The sequence below is a fragment of the Acanthopagrus latus genome, chromosome 21 (genome assembly GCF_904848185.1).
Source record: "Acanthopagrus latus isolate v.2019 chromosome 21, fAcaLat1.1, whole genome shotgun sequence".
In the NCBI taxonomy this organism is placed as follows: domain Eukaryota; kingdom Metazoa; phylum Chordata; class Actinopteri; order Spariformes; family Sparidae; genus Acanthopagrus; species Acanthopagrus latus.
This window is the reverse complement of record NC_051059.1, coordinates 14459146-14478069: the sequence shown is the minus strand read 5'-3', so window position 1 is coordinate 14478069 and position 18924 is coordinate 14459146. Positions and strand designations below refer to the sequence as shown.

General features: G+C 40.1%; 2 protein-coding genes across 3 annotated transcripts; one reads left to right on the top strand and one right to left on the bottom strand.

The window, feature by feature from the left end:
* The first annotated feature begins 515 nt into the window (after positions 1–515).
* Positions 516–5347, top strand: ackr4a (atypical chemokine receptor 4a). Of its 2 annotated transcripts, none has more exons than XM_037085174.1 (2): positions 516–589; positions 2749–5347. In XM_037085174.1, the coding sequence occupies exon 2, from the start codon at positions 2764–2766 to the stop codon at positions 3871–3873; it is 1110 nt and encodes a 369-aa protein (XP_036941069.1). In that variant the 5' UTR covers positions 516–589; positions 2749–2763; the 3' UTR covers positions 3874–5347. The 2 variants fall into 2 exon arrangements, with proteins under 2 accessions (XP_036941069.1, XP_036941068.1); XM_037085173.1 differs by lacking the exon at positions 516–589 and adding an exon at positions 773–1154.
* Positions 5348–7192: 1845 nt separating this feature from the next.
* e2f5 (E2F transcription factor 5) lies at positions 7193–18799 on the bottom strand. The gene is made up of 9 exons (XM_037084990.1): positions 18681–18799; positions 18463–18600; positions 16861–16970; positions 16355–16516; positions 15113–15221; positions 13983–14307; positions 9472–9609; positions 9205–9243; positions 7193–8242 (listed from the first exon to the last, which is right to left on the bottom strand). The coding sequence occupies exons 2-9, from the start codon at positions 18589–18591 to the stop codon at positions 8166–8168; spliced, it is 1089 nt and encodes a 362-aa protein (XP_036940885.1). The 5' UTR covers positions 18592–18600; positions 18681–18799; the 3' UTR covers positions 7193–8165.
* Between the last annotated feature and the right edge of the window lie 125 nt (positions 18800–18924).

Genomic DNA, 18924 nt, shown 5'->3' with positions numbered 1-18924 from the left:
ATAAAATTCTGACTTGTCCCTCAGGGCCTCTGGACTTTTCTCCAGCCTGACTTGAGTATGTGTCAAACAGGGCTGTTGCTGCCGGTGCAACTCCACCTTTGGCCTCTGGGGAAGCTTTCAAAAGAAACACTTTAGTTGCAGTGCAGTTACTAAAAACGGGTGCAGGTGTAAATTTAACACACAGGACAAGACGCCACAGGATCTTGCTTTAAGTTACTCCAAAATACATATCAAATTTAATTACTGAGATACAAGAGACACATCTTGCATGTCATCTAATCTGTATGGGCATACGTGTCGGACTTGGTGATCCTCTGCTATTGAAATGCCGTCAACACGTGATTTTGTGTCAGTGTCAACATGTCGGTGCATGTTTAAAACGACAAAAAACTAGTTTCCTCAATAAACATCTCAAGCAGAGGGTTTGGTTGTGACTTGGTTTCTGTCTCCTGTCACTTAACTTCATTCACGCTCTCTGTGAGTCATGGTTCCCATAAGTGTGTTTACAGCGTGTGGAGCCACACGACTCAGCCAGACTGACAAACTGGACTGATTCCATTTGATCTGAGAAACAAAGCCGGGACTGAAGGTAAGACTGGTTTCTGTGCTTACTTAAATAACATTCGAGCCAAGTCAAAATGAATTCTATACTGTGCTGTAAAAGCTTTATCTAGTTTATCTTTAGCTGGTGCACAGGATGCAGGATGGCAGCTCCATCTGGAGTTTTATTAGAGGGAAAACAAAATCAACTGTAAAAAAGTTCAGATTGTCCAGATGAAAACGTGCTGACAGGAGTCCAGTGTTTCCCCTTGATCCTGTGTGGGGTTGATCATTTTCTCCCTCTGTCCTGTGCTGCCATCACAGCTGATGACAGCAGATCTGTCATCAGTTATTACCAGGCTTTGCTTTTAAAACCTTCAGTTAAAAAAGGCTGTTTCGACATCAGTTATGCAGAAGACACGGGCGTTGCTTTCAAAGCCAAATCTTATATGTGGTGAGGTAGAGGATCTGTCTTTTACGTCCCCGCCCACGTGTGCCGCGCGTCCTGGGCGTGGAATCGAACGAACCCTTTAGGAAACCATTGAACAAAAAAAAAAGTAGAAACTTTGGATCCTCCATGACTCACTCCGGGACAGACAGATGAATAAAACATCGTGAGTATCCATCAAACATTACGCAGCAACATCATTATTTTTATTGTTGTTATTATTGTCTGTGTCTGTTTGTGTGGTGGCGCCTCAGCTGACGCACCGGTTCGTGCTCAAGAAGCGTTTGTTGTGTTTTTACGGGGTTCAGTCTGAGCCGCTGATTTACTTCAGCATTACCTTATATTAACGTTGCTTAATGCTGGTGGTGTCCATAAGATTTCCTCTGTGGTGGGATGTGACTATTTGCTTAAGCAGCCATCTGTAAAGTCGCATTTGGTAAAAAAAAAAAAAAAAATCAAAACAAACAAAAACAAAATTTTAGTCCAAAAAAGAATAATCCATGTGGGGAAAAATTCCGTAAAAATACGATATATTAATATTATTATAACGTTCACTGGGTTCCATTTTTCAACCAACATCAGTCCTGATAATAACTACCAAATATAAGTTCATTATCAGGATTTTAACCCTTTGAATACAAGTTTATTCACATGATGTCATTCAAACAAAATCTTACTTCCCATATAGTCAACATATACTATTTTTCAATGGCATTTTTTTTTTTTTTTTGTACATGGAGCCTTTTTTGCACTAAATGTGGTCTTTATCTACGGAGGAGTATCAGGGACAGGGGGTGAAGGAGAAAAGAGGAGGAAGTTTCTTTTTTTCCTTATGGAAATGTCGAGATAAACTTGACATTTCAAGATTCAAGACGACCTTGTGAGACTACAAGGCTCGAGACTGTCTCAACGAAACGCCTTGTGTAGATGAAGTGGTGAGACTGTACTTCAGAATCAGTTTTAGTAACAAAGAAATAAGCTTCAAAGACAAAACTATTCATCTCCAGCAAGTTAATTCAGAAAGAGGTGAAATCTGTGCCGGGGGATCTCCAGGGAAATTTGATAGCTTATCCAACCTACACTTGTGTAAACTTTGTACAGTATCCTCCTCTGTCCTTTGAACATGTCACAGGAAGGGGAGGCAGAAAACCCACATTACTTATCTTTGTGAGGGTAAAACAGGGAGGGTCAATTAAGGTCAGGACACAATGTCCAAAAGTCAGCAAGCAAAGCATGTTGACGTCGATGTTATCAGGGCACGAGAATAAATGCAGCAACAAAATCATGCACGGTCTTTAGCCTTCTTCCTTCAGATGTTTCTCTCCAAACTGGAGGTTTGTTTCGTTTCCGTTTCCCTGTTCTGGGGCCAACACTAGCTCCAGTCCAGCAGTAAAACAAAGACAGACTTTCTGAAAGCTTTATTGTTAGGCGGATATTAAGTCCAGACACTCGCTCATGTGCAAGCTCATTTCTGCTGGTTAAAGAAAAGAATTATGATGAAAACTAAGCCTGATGAAAGGTGTTACCATGCTTAAGTCAAAAATGTGAGATAAAAGTTATAGTTATGTCGCAGAAGTCAGAATTATGGATAAGAAACTAAAAGTTACGCGATAAAAGTTACAATTTTAAGATGAAATGTTGAAATTAAGAGCTAAAGAGTCAAAATTATGAGAGAAAAATCATAATTATGGATGCAGGAATGGACCGCTGCTTGTGGCTTTAAGTAAAGGAGTAATTCAAAATGTCGTCCTCCCTCACAGCTTCATCTGACGAACATGGACGTCTCAGAGGAGGATGACTACCACTACCATGAAAACATCAGCATCAACTTCACCTACGACGACTACCCGACCCTCTGCGAGAAAGGCGACGTCCGTTCCTTCGCAGCCGTCTTCCTCCCCGTCATGTACACTGTGTGTCTGGTGGTGGGCTTGGCGGGAAACGCCGCCGTCGTGGCCGTCTACGCCTACCACAAACGCCTCAAGACCATGATGGACACCTTCCTGACCCACCTGGCTGTGGCTGACCTGCTGCTGCTCTTCACGCTGCCTTTCTGGGCTGCGGATGCGGCTAGGGGCTGGGAGCTGGGGGAGGCCGTCTGCAAGATGGTGTCGGCCTGCTACACGGTCAACTTCACCTGCTGCATGCTGCTGCTGGCCTGCATCAGCCTGGATCGGTACTTAGCGTTAGCCAGGGCGCAGGGTGGAGACCACAGAGGGCGGCTGCAGAGGATGTTCACCAGGAGACACTGCTGGAGGATGTGTTTAGTCGCCTGGATGACAGCTTTCATCCTCGGCCTCCCTGATTTGTTTCTCTCAGAGGTGAGATGGGCGTCTAACAGGAACGTCTGTCTGGCTATCTACCCTTCGTCGATGGGTGGAGGGGGGAAAGCCGCCCTGGAGATAGCAGAGGTGCTGCTTGGCTTCCTGTTTCCTCTCCTGGTCATGGTGATCTGCTACTGGAATGTTGGCCGAGCAATAAAGGGCATCCCCGTCGAGAGCAGAGGCAAGAAGTGTAGAGCTGTCCGAGTTCTCCTGATAGTGGTGGGGGTGTTCGTGGTCACTCAGCTGCCTTACAACGTGCTGAAGGTGTACAGAGCGATGGACTCGGTCTACGTCCTGGTGACCCACTGCGGGACGAGCAAAGTGTTGGATCAGGTGGCTCAGGTGACGGAGAGCTTGGCCCTCACCCACTGCTGCCTCAACCCCGTCCTCTACGCCTTCGTGGGGTCCTCCTTCAGGCAGCACATGATGAAAGTGGCCAAGAGGTTTGGAGAGAAGAGAAGGAGGAGGAAGAGGACAGAGAGTCCCACAGAGGAGGAAGGCATGGACATGTCGTTCAACTCCCGCAGTGCATCCCAAGAGACAAACACATTCTCTATATGAGACAGTGAAACACGTGTATCAGATTCACTTATCTAGTTCAGAAAAAGTTCAGATGCAAGTGCGTTGGGATGTTTGTTTTTTAGGAAGCAGCAACAGTATGTGTGGAAATCATTAACTGGGACAAAAATTCCATTGAAACTAAAACATTTCAAACAGGAGGTTGTTGTTGTGAAGTCCTGTTATCGTTAAAGCAGCATCAGGGAGAAAAAGTGCCTCCGTTCTCTACCAGGAGACGACAGAACAGTTTCTCTCCTCAGACTGTGAGACTCCTTAATTCATCCTCAGCACTCTGAGGATCGTCCAAAGTCTTGTGTAGGCAACCGAGAGAGTCAGGACGGTCTAATTTTTTTTTACGTAACATTACAATCCACTCACATACGGCCAATGAAAAAGTCATTCGTACATGTGAATCTCACTTCCAAGCAGCAAAGAAAAAAAATTACTCCGTCAAGCGCGTGATGAATGAAAGGAGTAATTTGTTCGTTTTGGATTTGTTTAGTCAATTTTTAAACCTTTTTTTGGCGTCGGGACAAATAGAACATTCTGACCTGATGATGCGATTAGATAAAAAGTCAGAGCATCAGCAGTGTTATTACATTTCATCCTGAGAGAGGCAAGAATGTCTGGACCAAATATCATGTCAGTCTGTCCAGTACTTCATTATAGGTTGACTGACAGACCGACGCTGCTGCTGTTCTGTCAGTTTTGGACCTGAAGGCATTTTATCTTTTGATTGTACTGTAGCAAGACAACAGTGATTCTCAGTGCGTTATAAACATTTGTTAAACATTCATAACTGTTTATAAACAACAGTTGCGTCTTTCACAAAAGAGTATAAACATCATCTGCAGCCTCACCATAAACAATTGCTTAATAAACCGTTTACAAAACATCTCATTGTTTGTCAACTGTCAAATACAGTAACTCAAGTTTAATTAAGCATTTATGAATGATGGTTGTTATAAGCTGTTACCAGAATCTAAAACTTCCTCTGCGGAACACCTCACAGGCTTAATTGGTTTTGTTTATCCAAATCAAAGAGGTAACCGATCGTTTTCCAGGATTTCACAAGAGACATTCAAAACATTTCCAGCTGTTTACACAGAACAAAGGACAACTATGATTCAAGCCGATACTTGATACTGTTCATGACGCATTATACAGTGAAATAGAAGAAGAAAAACAAGATCCATTAGTGAAACTATGTATGCGCTAGAACTTTGTAACGGCTTGTTTGAAACGGTGCTTGTTTGAATTTTAATCAACTGAAGTAAATACTCCTGATCCACTTGATGCTACACATGTGCTGTACACCAGACATACTGCACATGCACACGTGCCTGCACCACATGAAGAAGCAGCTCTTTAACAATGTTCCATTTGATCTGTGTATTTTCTGATCATACATTCGTTTCCACAGCTCAAGACAACTGTAATTTCCTGAAAATTAAAAGATACCACAGATTAAAGCATACTGGAGAGCTTTTTTGTTTGTTTTTTTTGCACTGGTGGTGTTTCTTGCAGAGTCTTGTGCCAGATCTACATCCAGTGTGATTTCATGAGGGATAGCCAGAGATTTGTTGTTCCCCAAATTCCTCAGAACATCTGAGATGAATTAACTGCATACGTACTTTACAGTTTATCTGTGATCACACAGAGAAGTCCACAAAACAGACTGGAAAACAACTTAATTGGCCTTTTTTACAAAGTGATAAGGAGCTGTAGCCAGCAAGTCCAGCATTAAGACACTTTACATATTTAGAGAAGTCAGTGTTAATGCTAATCTTGCCAACCTTTGCGGACTTGTTACAGCACTGCCTTATTTAAAAGGAATTATTTGTATCGCAACTTTTTATAACAGGGCAAGTCATGTTGATTTACATAAGACAGAAAAGCATTAAGAAGATACATTTAATGGGAATTTAAAGAGTATGGAGACAATTTTATCTATATTTAACTTGATAACACAGGCAATCGATGACTTTCTACATACACTTGCTAAATTCTTGTATGGGGACCAGTCAGCCCATGATTTTGTTACATAGTGTGTGTGTTGGTAGCATGTTTAAGGCAAAACATTTTGTTATTTTCCTTTATCTAGTGCACGTAGATGCTGAAAAGCAGAGGACCAAGAATAGAGCTTTGAGGAACTCCACATCATTTTTGTACCCTCAGATGTGCAACTACACTTTGTTCTCACTGGCAGCGCGTCAAAACACTGCAGTCTGGTCAATGGTCCCATGATTCCAAGTGTGATTCGCTTTTTATACTACTGACATTGCAGTAGTATAAAGACCGAAGCAGGAGGTGGTTGGATGGGTCACACACTGGGCATTTCCCCCAGAGAGTTGGGTTCAAGTTCAAGTTTATAGCTTTTAAGTTGTGTAAATAAGGTAACCAAAGTGACTCACGAGTGATTTAAGAACTGCGGTTTTCAGTACCTGTGGGAAATGACATGAGAGTAGGTAAGTGTTTCCTTGTAGAAGATCTGATGCTGTGCAGTAGAAAACATCCTTCCACAAGCCTGTAGGTAGAATCTCAAGGCAGAGATTTCTCATGTTGCATAATTACTCCTGAGAGTGTTTAACCAATAGGTTCAAAATGTGTTACACTTTTGTTGAATAGATGTATAACAGACCTTGTATCTGATATGGAGGAAAAGAATGAAGCAAATTCAGTGCATGCTTGGGTGGATACAAGGTCAGGGGTCAATGACACAGGAGGGATTGTCAGCCAGTCATCTGTCAAATAAAAACATTGTCTGCAATTGCAAATAAGACAAACACAGCACTAAATAGTTTGAATATTTAGCATTTCTGATGGTATTATTCTCCTTTTAGGCACATGTTTGCTGTGGTTTGACAGGTCATTAATCTCTCAGACAAAATGTAAACACATTTGACTGTTCACCCTCTGCCTGACTTCTAGCACTTCCTCATTGATTTGAAGAAAAACAGATTAATTTGAATATCTTTCCTTCCTGCAGCCCAGCTGGTAAAAATCAAGTGGTTTAAGTGATGCTGCAGGTCATGCTCTGGCACGTATACGGTCCCATGTGGAAACCATTTGAGGATTGCCATCTGTCAATGGAGCAACACATTTTACTAAGCCAAAGAACAAAACGAAAAAAAAAAAAACAACAAAAAAAAAACAAAAAACAGTGTTTCAATCTGGAGATTCAACTTCGAGCTGATGTGTCATTAACAAAGCCTTCTGTTTTTAAGACAACCTTGTCAACTCCTCTCAAGCACAGTACATGTTGAAGTAATTTGTTTTGTCTCATTTCATATTTTCAAATTAAACTTGTGGGACAAGAAAAGTTTGTAAATCAAGATCATGTCAATTTATTGAGAAACATTTAAAAAATGTGCAAAAAACAACAAATTGTAACAAAAGACAAGACTTCTTGTAATCAAATAAAACTATAAATGTACAAAAATTCCACTTAGGGCTCTTAACATCTGATATGTCAGATCAAAAATATGGCCAATTCACTTTTTAAATGACGATTAAGGCAGTCAAACAGCTTCAGTTTCAACAAACTTGAACCAAGTATTATTTTTAAATTAAGTAAAAAATATTAATTATTCAATATATAACTGTACTTAAGACTTTTTTTTAAAAACAAAAACTCAAGAGGCCTAAAACGGCAGTGTCTCAATAATTTAGAAAACAAAACTTTCTGGCATTTTCACACAAGAACAAGGTAACAGAACGCAACCAAAACATTCACTCATTAAATACAATATGTCTTTGTATGAAATATAACTATGGAGTTTGTTATGTTACACAATATGCTTTCAATGTAAAGACAATTACTTGCATACCCTGAACTAGATCATCAACCCTGTATCGAATGATAGAAAGAGGCCAATACTGTAAGTCAGCTGGAGAAAACACTGTCACAATCTTAACTGAACATACACCAAGTAAACCAGTTGTTCTTCCACTGGATGTGTACAATACAGAGATTTGTGCATGCAAAACATCAGTAGGAGATTTTAAGGGTTTGTCCTGGCTTACTTTCTCACCCCATTTCTCTGGAATGTTGTAAATATTTATCCAGTAAATCATCATCAAGTTATTGTAAACTAATTCAGGCACTTAGTTTTGTGTTGGCTGAGGCAAAGGGCCAGGATAACAAACAGGTCATCTGGCAGACAGTGGTCAAGCGTAATGTGTGTAAAGGATTTCGTGACAACAATACATTTAAGTCCCAGCTGTGCAATTTTTAAATGGAAAAAAGTCCTCCACAAGCTTGTATAAGCAAACAGCAGAGGTGCTGTTAGTACTCAGTAATTTAGGATCTGCACATCAAACAGGTCACACACTCCCTCGTTGTCGTCCAGGTTGAAGCTGTAGTCAATACCTGCATGAGGAGAGAGGAGCATTAACAAGAAGTATATTGTAAAACATGAATACCAATGCAGATTATGGATAGGTAGATCAAAGTTGACTTAATCAGCATTGTGTCAGTGCTCTGGAGAAAGGTCAGGCTGCACCAATTATCATTTAAGTTCAGGCATTAAAATAGCAAAATGGCTTATTTAAGTTCATGTCATCAGCATTTGATAGCTCAGAGGTTGTTGTTACTGTTTTCTGTATTGGTGAGGACTTTCAGAAAGGTAGCACAGAAAGATTAGAAGGGCGAGGGGACTGAAACCTGAAATAAGTTTATACCTAAAGTTTACATCACGTGAGTCAAAGTACCCTCAGCTTTGCTTCATGATAAGTGATAATTACCAAATGTTAGCATGCTAACAGGCTACATTAAGATGTTGAACATGGTCAACATTATATCTGCAAAACATCCACGTTATGATGCTGCATTCAGCTCAAAGCACCACTTTGCTAGCATGGCTGTGGACTCCCAATTTGTTGATTATCGTATAAATAAACTGACTGCAAATAGTTGTGGCCACAGTTTTTCCAATTGTGAATTAGGTTAAATTGGCAACAGACACATTTTTGTCTTTAGCATTTCCAAATGGTATTATTGTTTGCTGATGCAAAGACAACTGGATAATTTCCAATATTGCCAATAACAACAACACATCACAAAAGAACAAGTTTCTTTAATCATTTGGTCTGTAATAGAATGAGATTGTCAGTTAACCCTCCTTTTCCTTGGTGAGTGTATGTCCAGTGTCAGACAAAATTGTATACGGATTGTAATATTTATAGGGAACCGATGCAAATGCCAGTGGTTTCAAAATGACATATCCATTACAATGTGTAATCAACACTTACCGTACTTCATAATGATGCGTTGAAGCAGAAAATATGTTTGTATTTATGTTACCAGTTAAAGAAAGGTTTTCAGATGCTTACCATCAGTGGACATTAGCTCATCAATCAGGTCAACAGTTCCTACAAGAGAATTTAAGACATGTTTGTAATTCAGTGAAGTAAACTTCAAATCATTACTATTCAGCCATTTTCTCTAACCAAGAAGTAAAACTTGGGATCAAAACTTTATAAAAGCACGATTAGATCTTAGGGCCTTTACAGAACCATAACTAATATGAATGTGAATAATTAAATCGCCCTCAAGCTTGGCTGCTTGATTCAACTACAGAATAAACTGTGTTCAGATACCCTCTCTGTCGTCCTTCATGTGGACTCCAGCAGAGCTGAGCTTCAGCAGGCTGCTCATGTCCAGTACAGACTGGAACTCTGAGCCCTCCAGGTCCATCTGCTGCTGCTCCAACACTGCTGCTGACTGACTGTGACAACCTGCAAGAGTGAGAAAGTAAAACAATAATACTTAGCCATAGGTATTCAGTAAGCCCCCCATCTGGAAATTAAACTTGTAACTTTACAGGGTGAAATTATCTGGACCATTTATAGAAAAAGACAACCTCAATCAGCTGTGTCGAAATGAAACAGCAAAGTACCTAAAGAGGGGCTCAATCCAAGCGTGCACCCTCCAGAACTGCAGATGAACTCACACTTTTATAATACATAATGTACCGTGACAAGGGTGCTGAGCAGCACTATAAAACGGGACTTGAGACTTGTGTTTCCATGGAGATGAATTGAAATTCCTGACGCTGTAACTCAATTCAAAGTGTTTTTCCAGACAGTTCCCAACAGGGCACTAGCAACTAATGAATGATGTGTGGAAAAAAAAGCTTTTGTATAATTATTCAACCCATCCATATTCTGTACTTCCAATATCACATCATACGACATCAAACCTATACAATTAAAATGGAAAAAAGTAAATGCCTTCAAAAATAGAAAAGGCCTGTATTATCTTATCAGTAATTTTCCAACAAACTCTGATGAAGTCTACACCCTAAGCAGACTCTATCAGTTCACAAATTCCACTCTTGTGGACATGATGAATTGTGGATTGGACAGCCCTCAACAATGACACAAGCCACAGGAAATTTCCACAACCAGAGGGGAGTTAGAAATATTTAATCTGGTATATCAGATGATTTCTTACACAGAACCATCTGGAGAGGTACCACTAGAAACTGTTTGGAAAAGGGCAGGCACTCCTGAAGAATATTGGTAAGTGATAGACTCGGTTTATCACCTGCTAACTTCAACCAATAAAATCACAGTAGGAGATTACTACCACCAGCATAACCAGTTAGTAAATCAAACTCTTAGGGAATAGTCACACATGTGCAAAATATGAGAATCAAGTGATGAAATACACGTTTGCGCTTTGTGTGGCGTTCAACTTTGCTAAACTTTGATGTGGGTTTCATCGCAGCAGGTGACTTTCACACCTGTTATCTGCGTATAGTGTGTCCATGCCCTTACTAAAGCCAGCTGAGAGGGGAGTGAAAACATCTTTTTCTTGTGAAAACCTTTCTAGGCAGTTTGCTTTTTATGAAATATACTCTCCAGTTCTGAGATAACTGAAGCATTGTGCTAAGCTCTTGACATATGATGTTTTCAAACACTGCTTCTCTAGCTGGTCACCATTCTAAATTATACATAGTTGCCTGTAGTTTCTTCTTTGAAAGCTGACTGGTTCAACCACAAGCCCATAGGTTGAACCATCACAAGATGGATTTGCAATATCACATGATCATGTGATCTCATGATCACAGCTGCCTTGCAAGATAGACATATTGGGGAAAAGTGCTTATTTACTTTCTTCCAAAAAGTTAGATGAGAGGATTAATACCTCAGTTAACTAATTATGAAGCGACCAGCAGTTGGTTATCTTATCTTAGCTCAGCTTAGCATAAATTGCTAATGCCATTGCTAATGTAAAATTACATTATTAATTGAAAATAATTTGGATTTATCTTCCTATTATTTACCTGGGTGGGCCATCCAGGTACAGCCAATATATGGGAAAAACAGAAGACTGTAGGAAGACATTTGCTGTGTCTTAATTCAGGATCTACATCCTTCGGAGGCCGCATTTGAAGGCCAGTTACGTTACAATGCCACGCGAAGGCTATCTCAATTCAAAGGCTCCTTCAAATGCAGTCCACAAACGCAGTCTTCTTTTCCCTCTTTTTGGGAGGATGCACCACTACTATCCTTTGTGGCCTCATGTATCCCAAGATCCTCTGTGCGCCCGATAAAGATGAAAGAAAGAGACATAATGGTGACATGCATGGCATGGATTGTCACTTTCGTGGGCCTGGGCGGCAGAAATCGTGACGTAAGGGTAAAACATCCGGTGACACAACCAGGAAATGCTCCAATGGCTAGACCGTCCCATATAACAATGGTTGACACAGTTAACAAGGTCTCTCCGAAGGTTTCGCCTTTGAATACTGCCAAGGCCAGGTCCTTTAAAGGGTGCAGACCCTGAATTGAGACACTGCAGTTGTGCATGGCCATAAAACAATCCCACACATAACCCCTTGTAAATCCAAATTATTTTAATCTGACTCTTTCTCAATGTGAAGAACACTAAACATTATGTTTGGTTTGTCATTGTTCCCAACACTGTGTTGTATCAAAGTAAAAATGTCTACTGTGGTGCTATTGTGTTAATTCCTCTTTTTACTGACTTCTGAGTTTCACTTTGACAATGTTGAACCATATTACCCAGTTGAATCTATTTTTATACACTTATTACAGCAGTGAATCATCCTTTTCTTTAAAACCTAGGTCAGATAAGGAAGCCATGTGCCTTTCAAACATACTAAAAGTTTCCCACTCATGAGATTGAGTCTTTCCCCATGGCATGATGCATGAACACATGCAAATACAGTCGTGCTGGCTTGGTTGCTGAACTTGGGTAATTAGGTGACATATGTGATACACATACAAGATGTTTATTCCACATCAAAATGACAGTAAATCTCATTTCTCCATCTATTTAACTAGATAACAGTTCACTTGTTTTGGGCCTCTATCCACAAATGTTTTTTTACAATCAAACCTACTGTGGTAAAACACACTGCAATCAAATCACAAGTGCCTTACCAAGAAACTGATGTTGTTGTTGTTGCTCTCTGTTGTGATAAATGCCTAGAAATCTTGTTTCTGCACTGCTGAACTAGAGCATTTAATGCAGAAGTAATTACACATAACATTTACAAGTTAAGGTTGATTTAGGGAACAATTCATGATAGGAGAAGCTGAAACCTGCCAGTTCAGTTTCCTTCGATGGTTTGCATTCCAATATGAAGGAAAGGAAGAATTTTAGGCACCCAAAACGTTGGGTTTGCAAAGTACTATTTCTAATGTCTTGGCATTTGTCAGTTTATCTGGAGCTTTTGTATCTGTACAGTATCTTATTTTCAATCTTGTTTTATCTTTAACATCTACACCTTTGCATGCTTTAGCTTTATTTTTAACACTGACCATTTTCTATAGCATGGCATTTCCAAGTTTTTTGTTGTGGCACAGCCAACCGTTTTGTGGTGGTTAACTTAATCTGTAGGAGGACAATCGACTTTCTGAGAGTTTAACTTGTGTGAAATAGATAAGCCATTGTGACTGGCACAAGTGCAAGAGGAGACATTTTCATGTTTCCTGTTCTTGTTAGGACAAGCTGAGATCAGCTGGCAGAAGGCAAACAAATCAACAAATCAACCAGGGTTGATTTTTTCCCAGGGTTGTTTTGTGTTCGTCATCACGATTTGACTTCCTAACAACACAGTTCAACCTTGCAATACTTTCAGTTTTTCGACATGATAGCGTCTTTGAATGCAAGACAGAGTTTTGAAAACTTGTCTCTGCTTGAAAAGTATTACCACGTGTAAGATATTTCAGCTGCCAGTTTATTAGCTACACCAGTGCCAAAAATAATAGTCTAATACAATATTTCTATCATAAATCCTATTAGATTATAGTATTCAGATTTTGTTGAGCTGCATTGGTGCCGATTCAACCTCATGGTCATTTTGCATTATACTGGTTTATGCTGTCTAATATTAAGTCTACCGTTGCTTTACAGGCAATGACGGTGTACTGTATGAGGGTCTTGGTATAATTTACACATGTGCAGGTTATGTTTACCATCCATGCCATTTGTTTTTTCCCCCGATTTTTGCTGTAACACACAATAATGGCTTTGCATTCTCACCCAGGTGTTCACTTATTTCTTCCAATTCCCCTGCTGCTTGGGATAAAGTAAGGTGAGGCTTTATAATGGAAATTTCATGAGGTCACATACCTCAATAAACCAACCAAGGTGTAGGTTTGTCTCATCTTACTAGATGCAAGAGGATAGGAGGGAGCGGTCAGTTTTTCTGACATGACATGAAACCAAAAGTGATTATTGTCAGCACCAAGTGGGAGTAATGCTATCGCTGACTCATGGGGTGAAGGATGTTACTTCAGCTAGATCATGGAAAATTTGTGTAATTAAAACAGAAACTGCCCCAGTGTGACCGCCGTCTCTGGTAAAGCTAGCTTCCCTGTTTAGGCCATTATTTATTCAATTTGTAAGGGACTGGTTTCTTGTGAGGCCTGATTTTGTGTTTTTTATTTTACTATTGATGAACTTTCTTTCTTCCCATCAACATTATTCTATAAGTTCTTTTAGCTATTGAAGTTGGCCTTATTCATTTAATTAACTAAGCTTTTATCTTCTAGAAGTTATTCACTGCAGTCTAAGGGAAGCCATGAAGTCATTAACAATGCACATGGTGGGTCTCAGGTCTCCCTGTCCTTACCAATATGTATGTCAGAAGGGGTGGAAGATGGAGTCAGCACGTCATCATGTTCTGGTAGCACCATCTGGTGGTCTGAGCAGAGAGAGTCCTGGCTGCAGTAGGAGGAGGTGGTGTTGGAGGTTGAGTACAAGGATGTTGACAGAGGAAACCTCTGAAGGCTTGCAGGGGTGCTGGGTGGAGTTGGCACTTGACAGATGTCATCAGTGGGTGGCACAGAGAAGACGACAGGTATTGTGGAGTCTGAATCTCTGTTGATGAGCATGACCTGGATGGGTGCCGAGTGGCTACGTAGGTTCACCTGGTATTTCTTCTGACCACTCTGGCCCTGAAGAGCAGCAGTGTGGTGACATGTTTATTGGCATTACTCCGCTGCATTCAGTATTTTTATATACACAATGGATCTAATTACTACGTGTATGTGAAAACAGCTGCTTGTAGTTTTCCTGATTGCTATGGAATCTTTTTGAATAATTCAGCTAATTTTTTAAAATCTTTGATTTTATAGCCTGCAGCTCTTAAGTCTTGATTCACTGTAATGCTCTCAGCAGTATTTCCAGCTGGAGTACATATATTTTTCCGATGAAAAAGCTCTCAAAACAGCAGACATACTATAGACTAGCTGTTATATCTGTTGGCCCGAAATATGATCTCAAATTAATACTAGGTTACTCCGAATTGTTGGATGTTTGAATGGCAAGGTTTTACGTACGATGTCAACAGATAAAGTGTAAAGTGTTGTGTTCTCAGCTTGTTTCTGCTGCACCCAAGTGGCTGTAGGTTTCTAAGTTAGGAGATCATAAGCAGGCATTACATAAAGCTAAACTTGGCAAGTAAAGTAAGTTTGAAAGCCATCTCCATAATCATTATATTGGACTGCTACACAAGGTTATGTGTCAGTTAATGACATCATGTTGATAAGCAAAAATGTTTTCCATTTCCAGTTAGACTTCATATGCTAGACGAAACAAATTATAACTAATCTTTTATAAACAGGCAACATGTTGTTTATCATAGAAAACAAGGAATACATAAAGTGGTGAATTTCCTTATTTCTGGTAACCATTATCATTAACACGATGCAAAAAATACTCCAGGTATCTCAATTAATAAAAAAAGCTTATGTGACAAACCATTTCAGGTAGCGCTACCTCCAGCTGAGTCCCAGCAGGAGCCATTACAGCAAGAAGAGTGTCTCCACTGAAGGCATTGCAGATGTCTTCATGAGTCACAAATTTATAAGTGGAGAGGTTGTGTTAGGGAAACAGGAACGGGATTACTTGCAGGAGGAAAATGGAGACAATAAACTGGAAACACCAGACTGTGAGCATTGTGCAAGGATTAGCCTGGCTGTGATTTTACAACTGACAATAGCAATTATAGTCATAATCCTCCCTTTGAAGCGTTTTCTCTGTTCAGTAAGAACCAAGTAGGGATTTATCCTCTCAAATGAATAAATGGGATACCATGAGGGGTAGAATTACAAACTGCAGAGAGACACAAAAAGAATCCAGAATACCAAGCACAGTATATTTCACTGTAATGAAATCTGAAGCAAAGCCTCACCCATAAATATTTTCAACTCTTCATATGTTCAGTCCAACAGTATCTTGCTTTTTTTGGAATGGAGATGTGTCGACATTTAACTTTAAAATTGACCCAGCAGGTAACGCTTTCTATTACAGGTCCTTATAATAAGCATCATAATAAGTCCCTATAAAATCCTTATTAACATAATAAGGTTCGATTCCAGGCTGAGCCCTTTTGCCTGAAATCTTAAGAAAATGAAATGTTAACTCTAAGAGTAAAATACAGTATTTTTATATTAATAATGCATTCATCTCACTATAGTCCCAGTAGCTGCAAAAAATGTTAATAAAGCATTGTTAACTGCTAACACTTACAACACAATATAAAGTACTGATCTGAATGAAGCAACAAAAAAAGCTTACCGGCGGTTAAACACGATGTGTTTATATTGCTAATAATAAACAATTATAAGAACCCTACTGCTAAAAAGGTTTTCACAAGTGCTTATAAACATCTTCTTATTCCACAATATACATTTATGATGCTAAAACTGACATTTAGGGTTAGCCTAATCAATGGTAATATCAATGGCATCTTATACAGACTTGAAAGGGCCTCATTTCATATCAGAAAGACTTATTACAGGGACCGTAAAAGGGCACTATGTAACAGTTTGCAGCAGTTTACAAGTATTAATCACTTTTTTATAGGCCATATGTGAGCAAATTATAACCTAACATCGTGTGGATGATTTGTTCAAGTTGTTTAATGCAGCTGGAGTTGTCAGATTTACTGCGAAAGTTCTAAGAAAAAAAGAAAAATGTCAGATTGCCATTAAAGGATATGCACTGGTGATGGGATCATGGTTTAGGTGTTTGATGTTCTCCTCTAGCCATGACTTCTGGTTGTCGAGCTCTTTCTCTTGGGCCTCCAGCTCAGAGATTTGGGCCTTCAAAGACTTTACCTGCTCCACCACCTCCTGAGTTTGGCTGCCTGAGTTCTCTCCCCTGGACACACGGAAGATAACATTAGAGGAAAAAGTGCAAGATGAAGATACAAACCATGTATTTGTGATGTTTTGCCAGTGCTGCGCAGTAATTTGAAAGTTAACAGCCAACAGGAAATTAGCTCGGCTGCAACCCCCCTTTTTTTCTGTTTTTCAAATTCATCAGCTGCTGAGCCTAGGTGAGAAAAATACTGATATTAAAGTATAGTAGCAAAGCAAGTGCTTGAAAGTTGTTTTTTTAAACACCCTCACCATTTAAGAGCTCAAAGATAATGAAGTCATTTAAAAATGTACACAGCACTTCACCGTTTCTCAAATGTGAATATTACATAAAAAGTTTCAAACCTCCACTGGATTATGTTCTTGTTTTTCTTCTCGATCAACCCCACTCCTTCTAGTACATTGGTGATGTCATATATCCTCCTCTTCTGTTTCACTGCCAAGCTGTCTGCAGCCTGTTAATTCAGACATACTTTTCCATTAGGGGTCTTACTCAGTGGCAGCTTAATATGACCATTTATTGACAAGATACCTCAGACACTTACACCAGGCATCAACATGAAACTAGACATTTCTATGGCAAACACATCGTGAGGTGAAAAAAGAAACTTGGGCAAAGCTAACACATTAAGGATTTGGTGAATTAAGCTGAACAAACAGCAAATAAAACCCCTTGGCAGAAGAGGACAGTTATACAATAGCAGAGGAGGAAGAAGGAGGAGGGAAAGGGTCTAAGGAGCCTGCTGTGTAAACATTACCCAGCTTTGGCGCGCGAGAAGAGAGGGAAAACTACTCATCATCGTGATGAATATGAGGCAGATTTGAGGAGGACACTTCAGGGAGGTTTGGCAAAGAGACACTGAGGGCAGCTACATGGATGGTACAAGAAGTCTACCACAATCATACTGTTTGAGGGGAAGGAGTTTTGAAAATGACAAGATCAGCTATGAATTACTAGAGCTTAGTATTGGCTGGGTAGCAGGAAATAGACTTTCAAAGGAAAAATTCACACAACAAAACATTTTCATTATTATAAATCTCTCATTAATTGTCTGAACCCATTGTTTAGTATATAAATCATGAGAAAAATGAAAAATGTTAATCCCAGTCTCTTAGAATCCAACAAAACTTCTTTAAATGTCTTGATTTGTCCGATCAACGGTCCACAACCCAGAGATATTCAGCTTACTTTAATATAAAACAGATTTCACTAACTCTATTACATTTGGAAAGGTCTGTCCATCAGCTTTTCTGTTCATTTTAAAATTATTGCAGCTGTAATTAGCAGGATGACGTAGAAGATTGTGCTGCAGACTTGATAGTTCTACCTCCCAAGTATGTCCTAGACAGGCAGGCTGGTGTGGTGTAGTGGCTGCATCCCCATGCCTTCTTTGGTGATCGCCACAGGTCATTAAAAGGTTTCAAGGGAGTCTGCATTCAAAATTAGCTATTGAATTTCACTCCAGTTTGTTTTGGCTCATTTTGCGTGGGTGATTTCAAAACAGGAACCATCATGTTATGTTAGGTATGCAAAAACTCGGTTACAGTAACGTTAGATTTAAATGGGATTGCCTCACGACTTTAGGTTTGTTTTGTCAGTATGAGGAGGGAAATAGCATTAATGGAACCCTGGCCTCACTTCTTATGTACAGTATAAGCTGTTTTAAAACTTTTAATCTTTTAGAAATAGTCGGCAGATGCACCCTCTGCGTTTAACATTTTTACTGCCCTTCAAGTTAGTGTTACTGAACACACAGACGACGGGAACTAGGTAGGCTAATAGCGGCTAGCTAGTGCACCTGTTCAGCAAATCAATGCACCTGACCGGCTCCATATGTGACGGACACCCCTTTGTTCACAAACTGCCGTCTGGAAGGTGGAACCGGTCCATTCCTCCTGAAAACAACCCACAAACACCAACACTTAGCCAACCGCCGTTTCACTGACCACTTTCAAATCAAGGACGCCATCCTTCGCGTCTTGGAGAAGACTGACAAACTTCATCGTGAGGAGCCCCAAACTTTTCTCGTGGCGGCTCGGTGTCGAGCGAACAGTCTCCGTCGTCTCAAACTCCATCTTCTTTCTCTAAACGAGAGTCCAGCTTACTTTGAGTCAGCCGCCTGTGTTTAACTACAAATAAGAAACATTTCTGTCCGTCCACATACCGTCTGTTGTTACCTCAGCGGGAGGACGGCAGCACCTTCATGGTTTTTAAATCAACGGACGTTACGTTAGGTTACCGTTGCCATGGCAACCCTTGTGCCGCTCGTGCCCTCCTTGTCAGCTATCCCCCCCCACCCGAATTTGACCCCGCCCCCTTTTTCTCAACCGTACAGACAGGTATACACCCTCACTGTATGGAGGCCGAAAAGAGCAGATTAGATACACCTAAAACAAGGAAATAAAAAC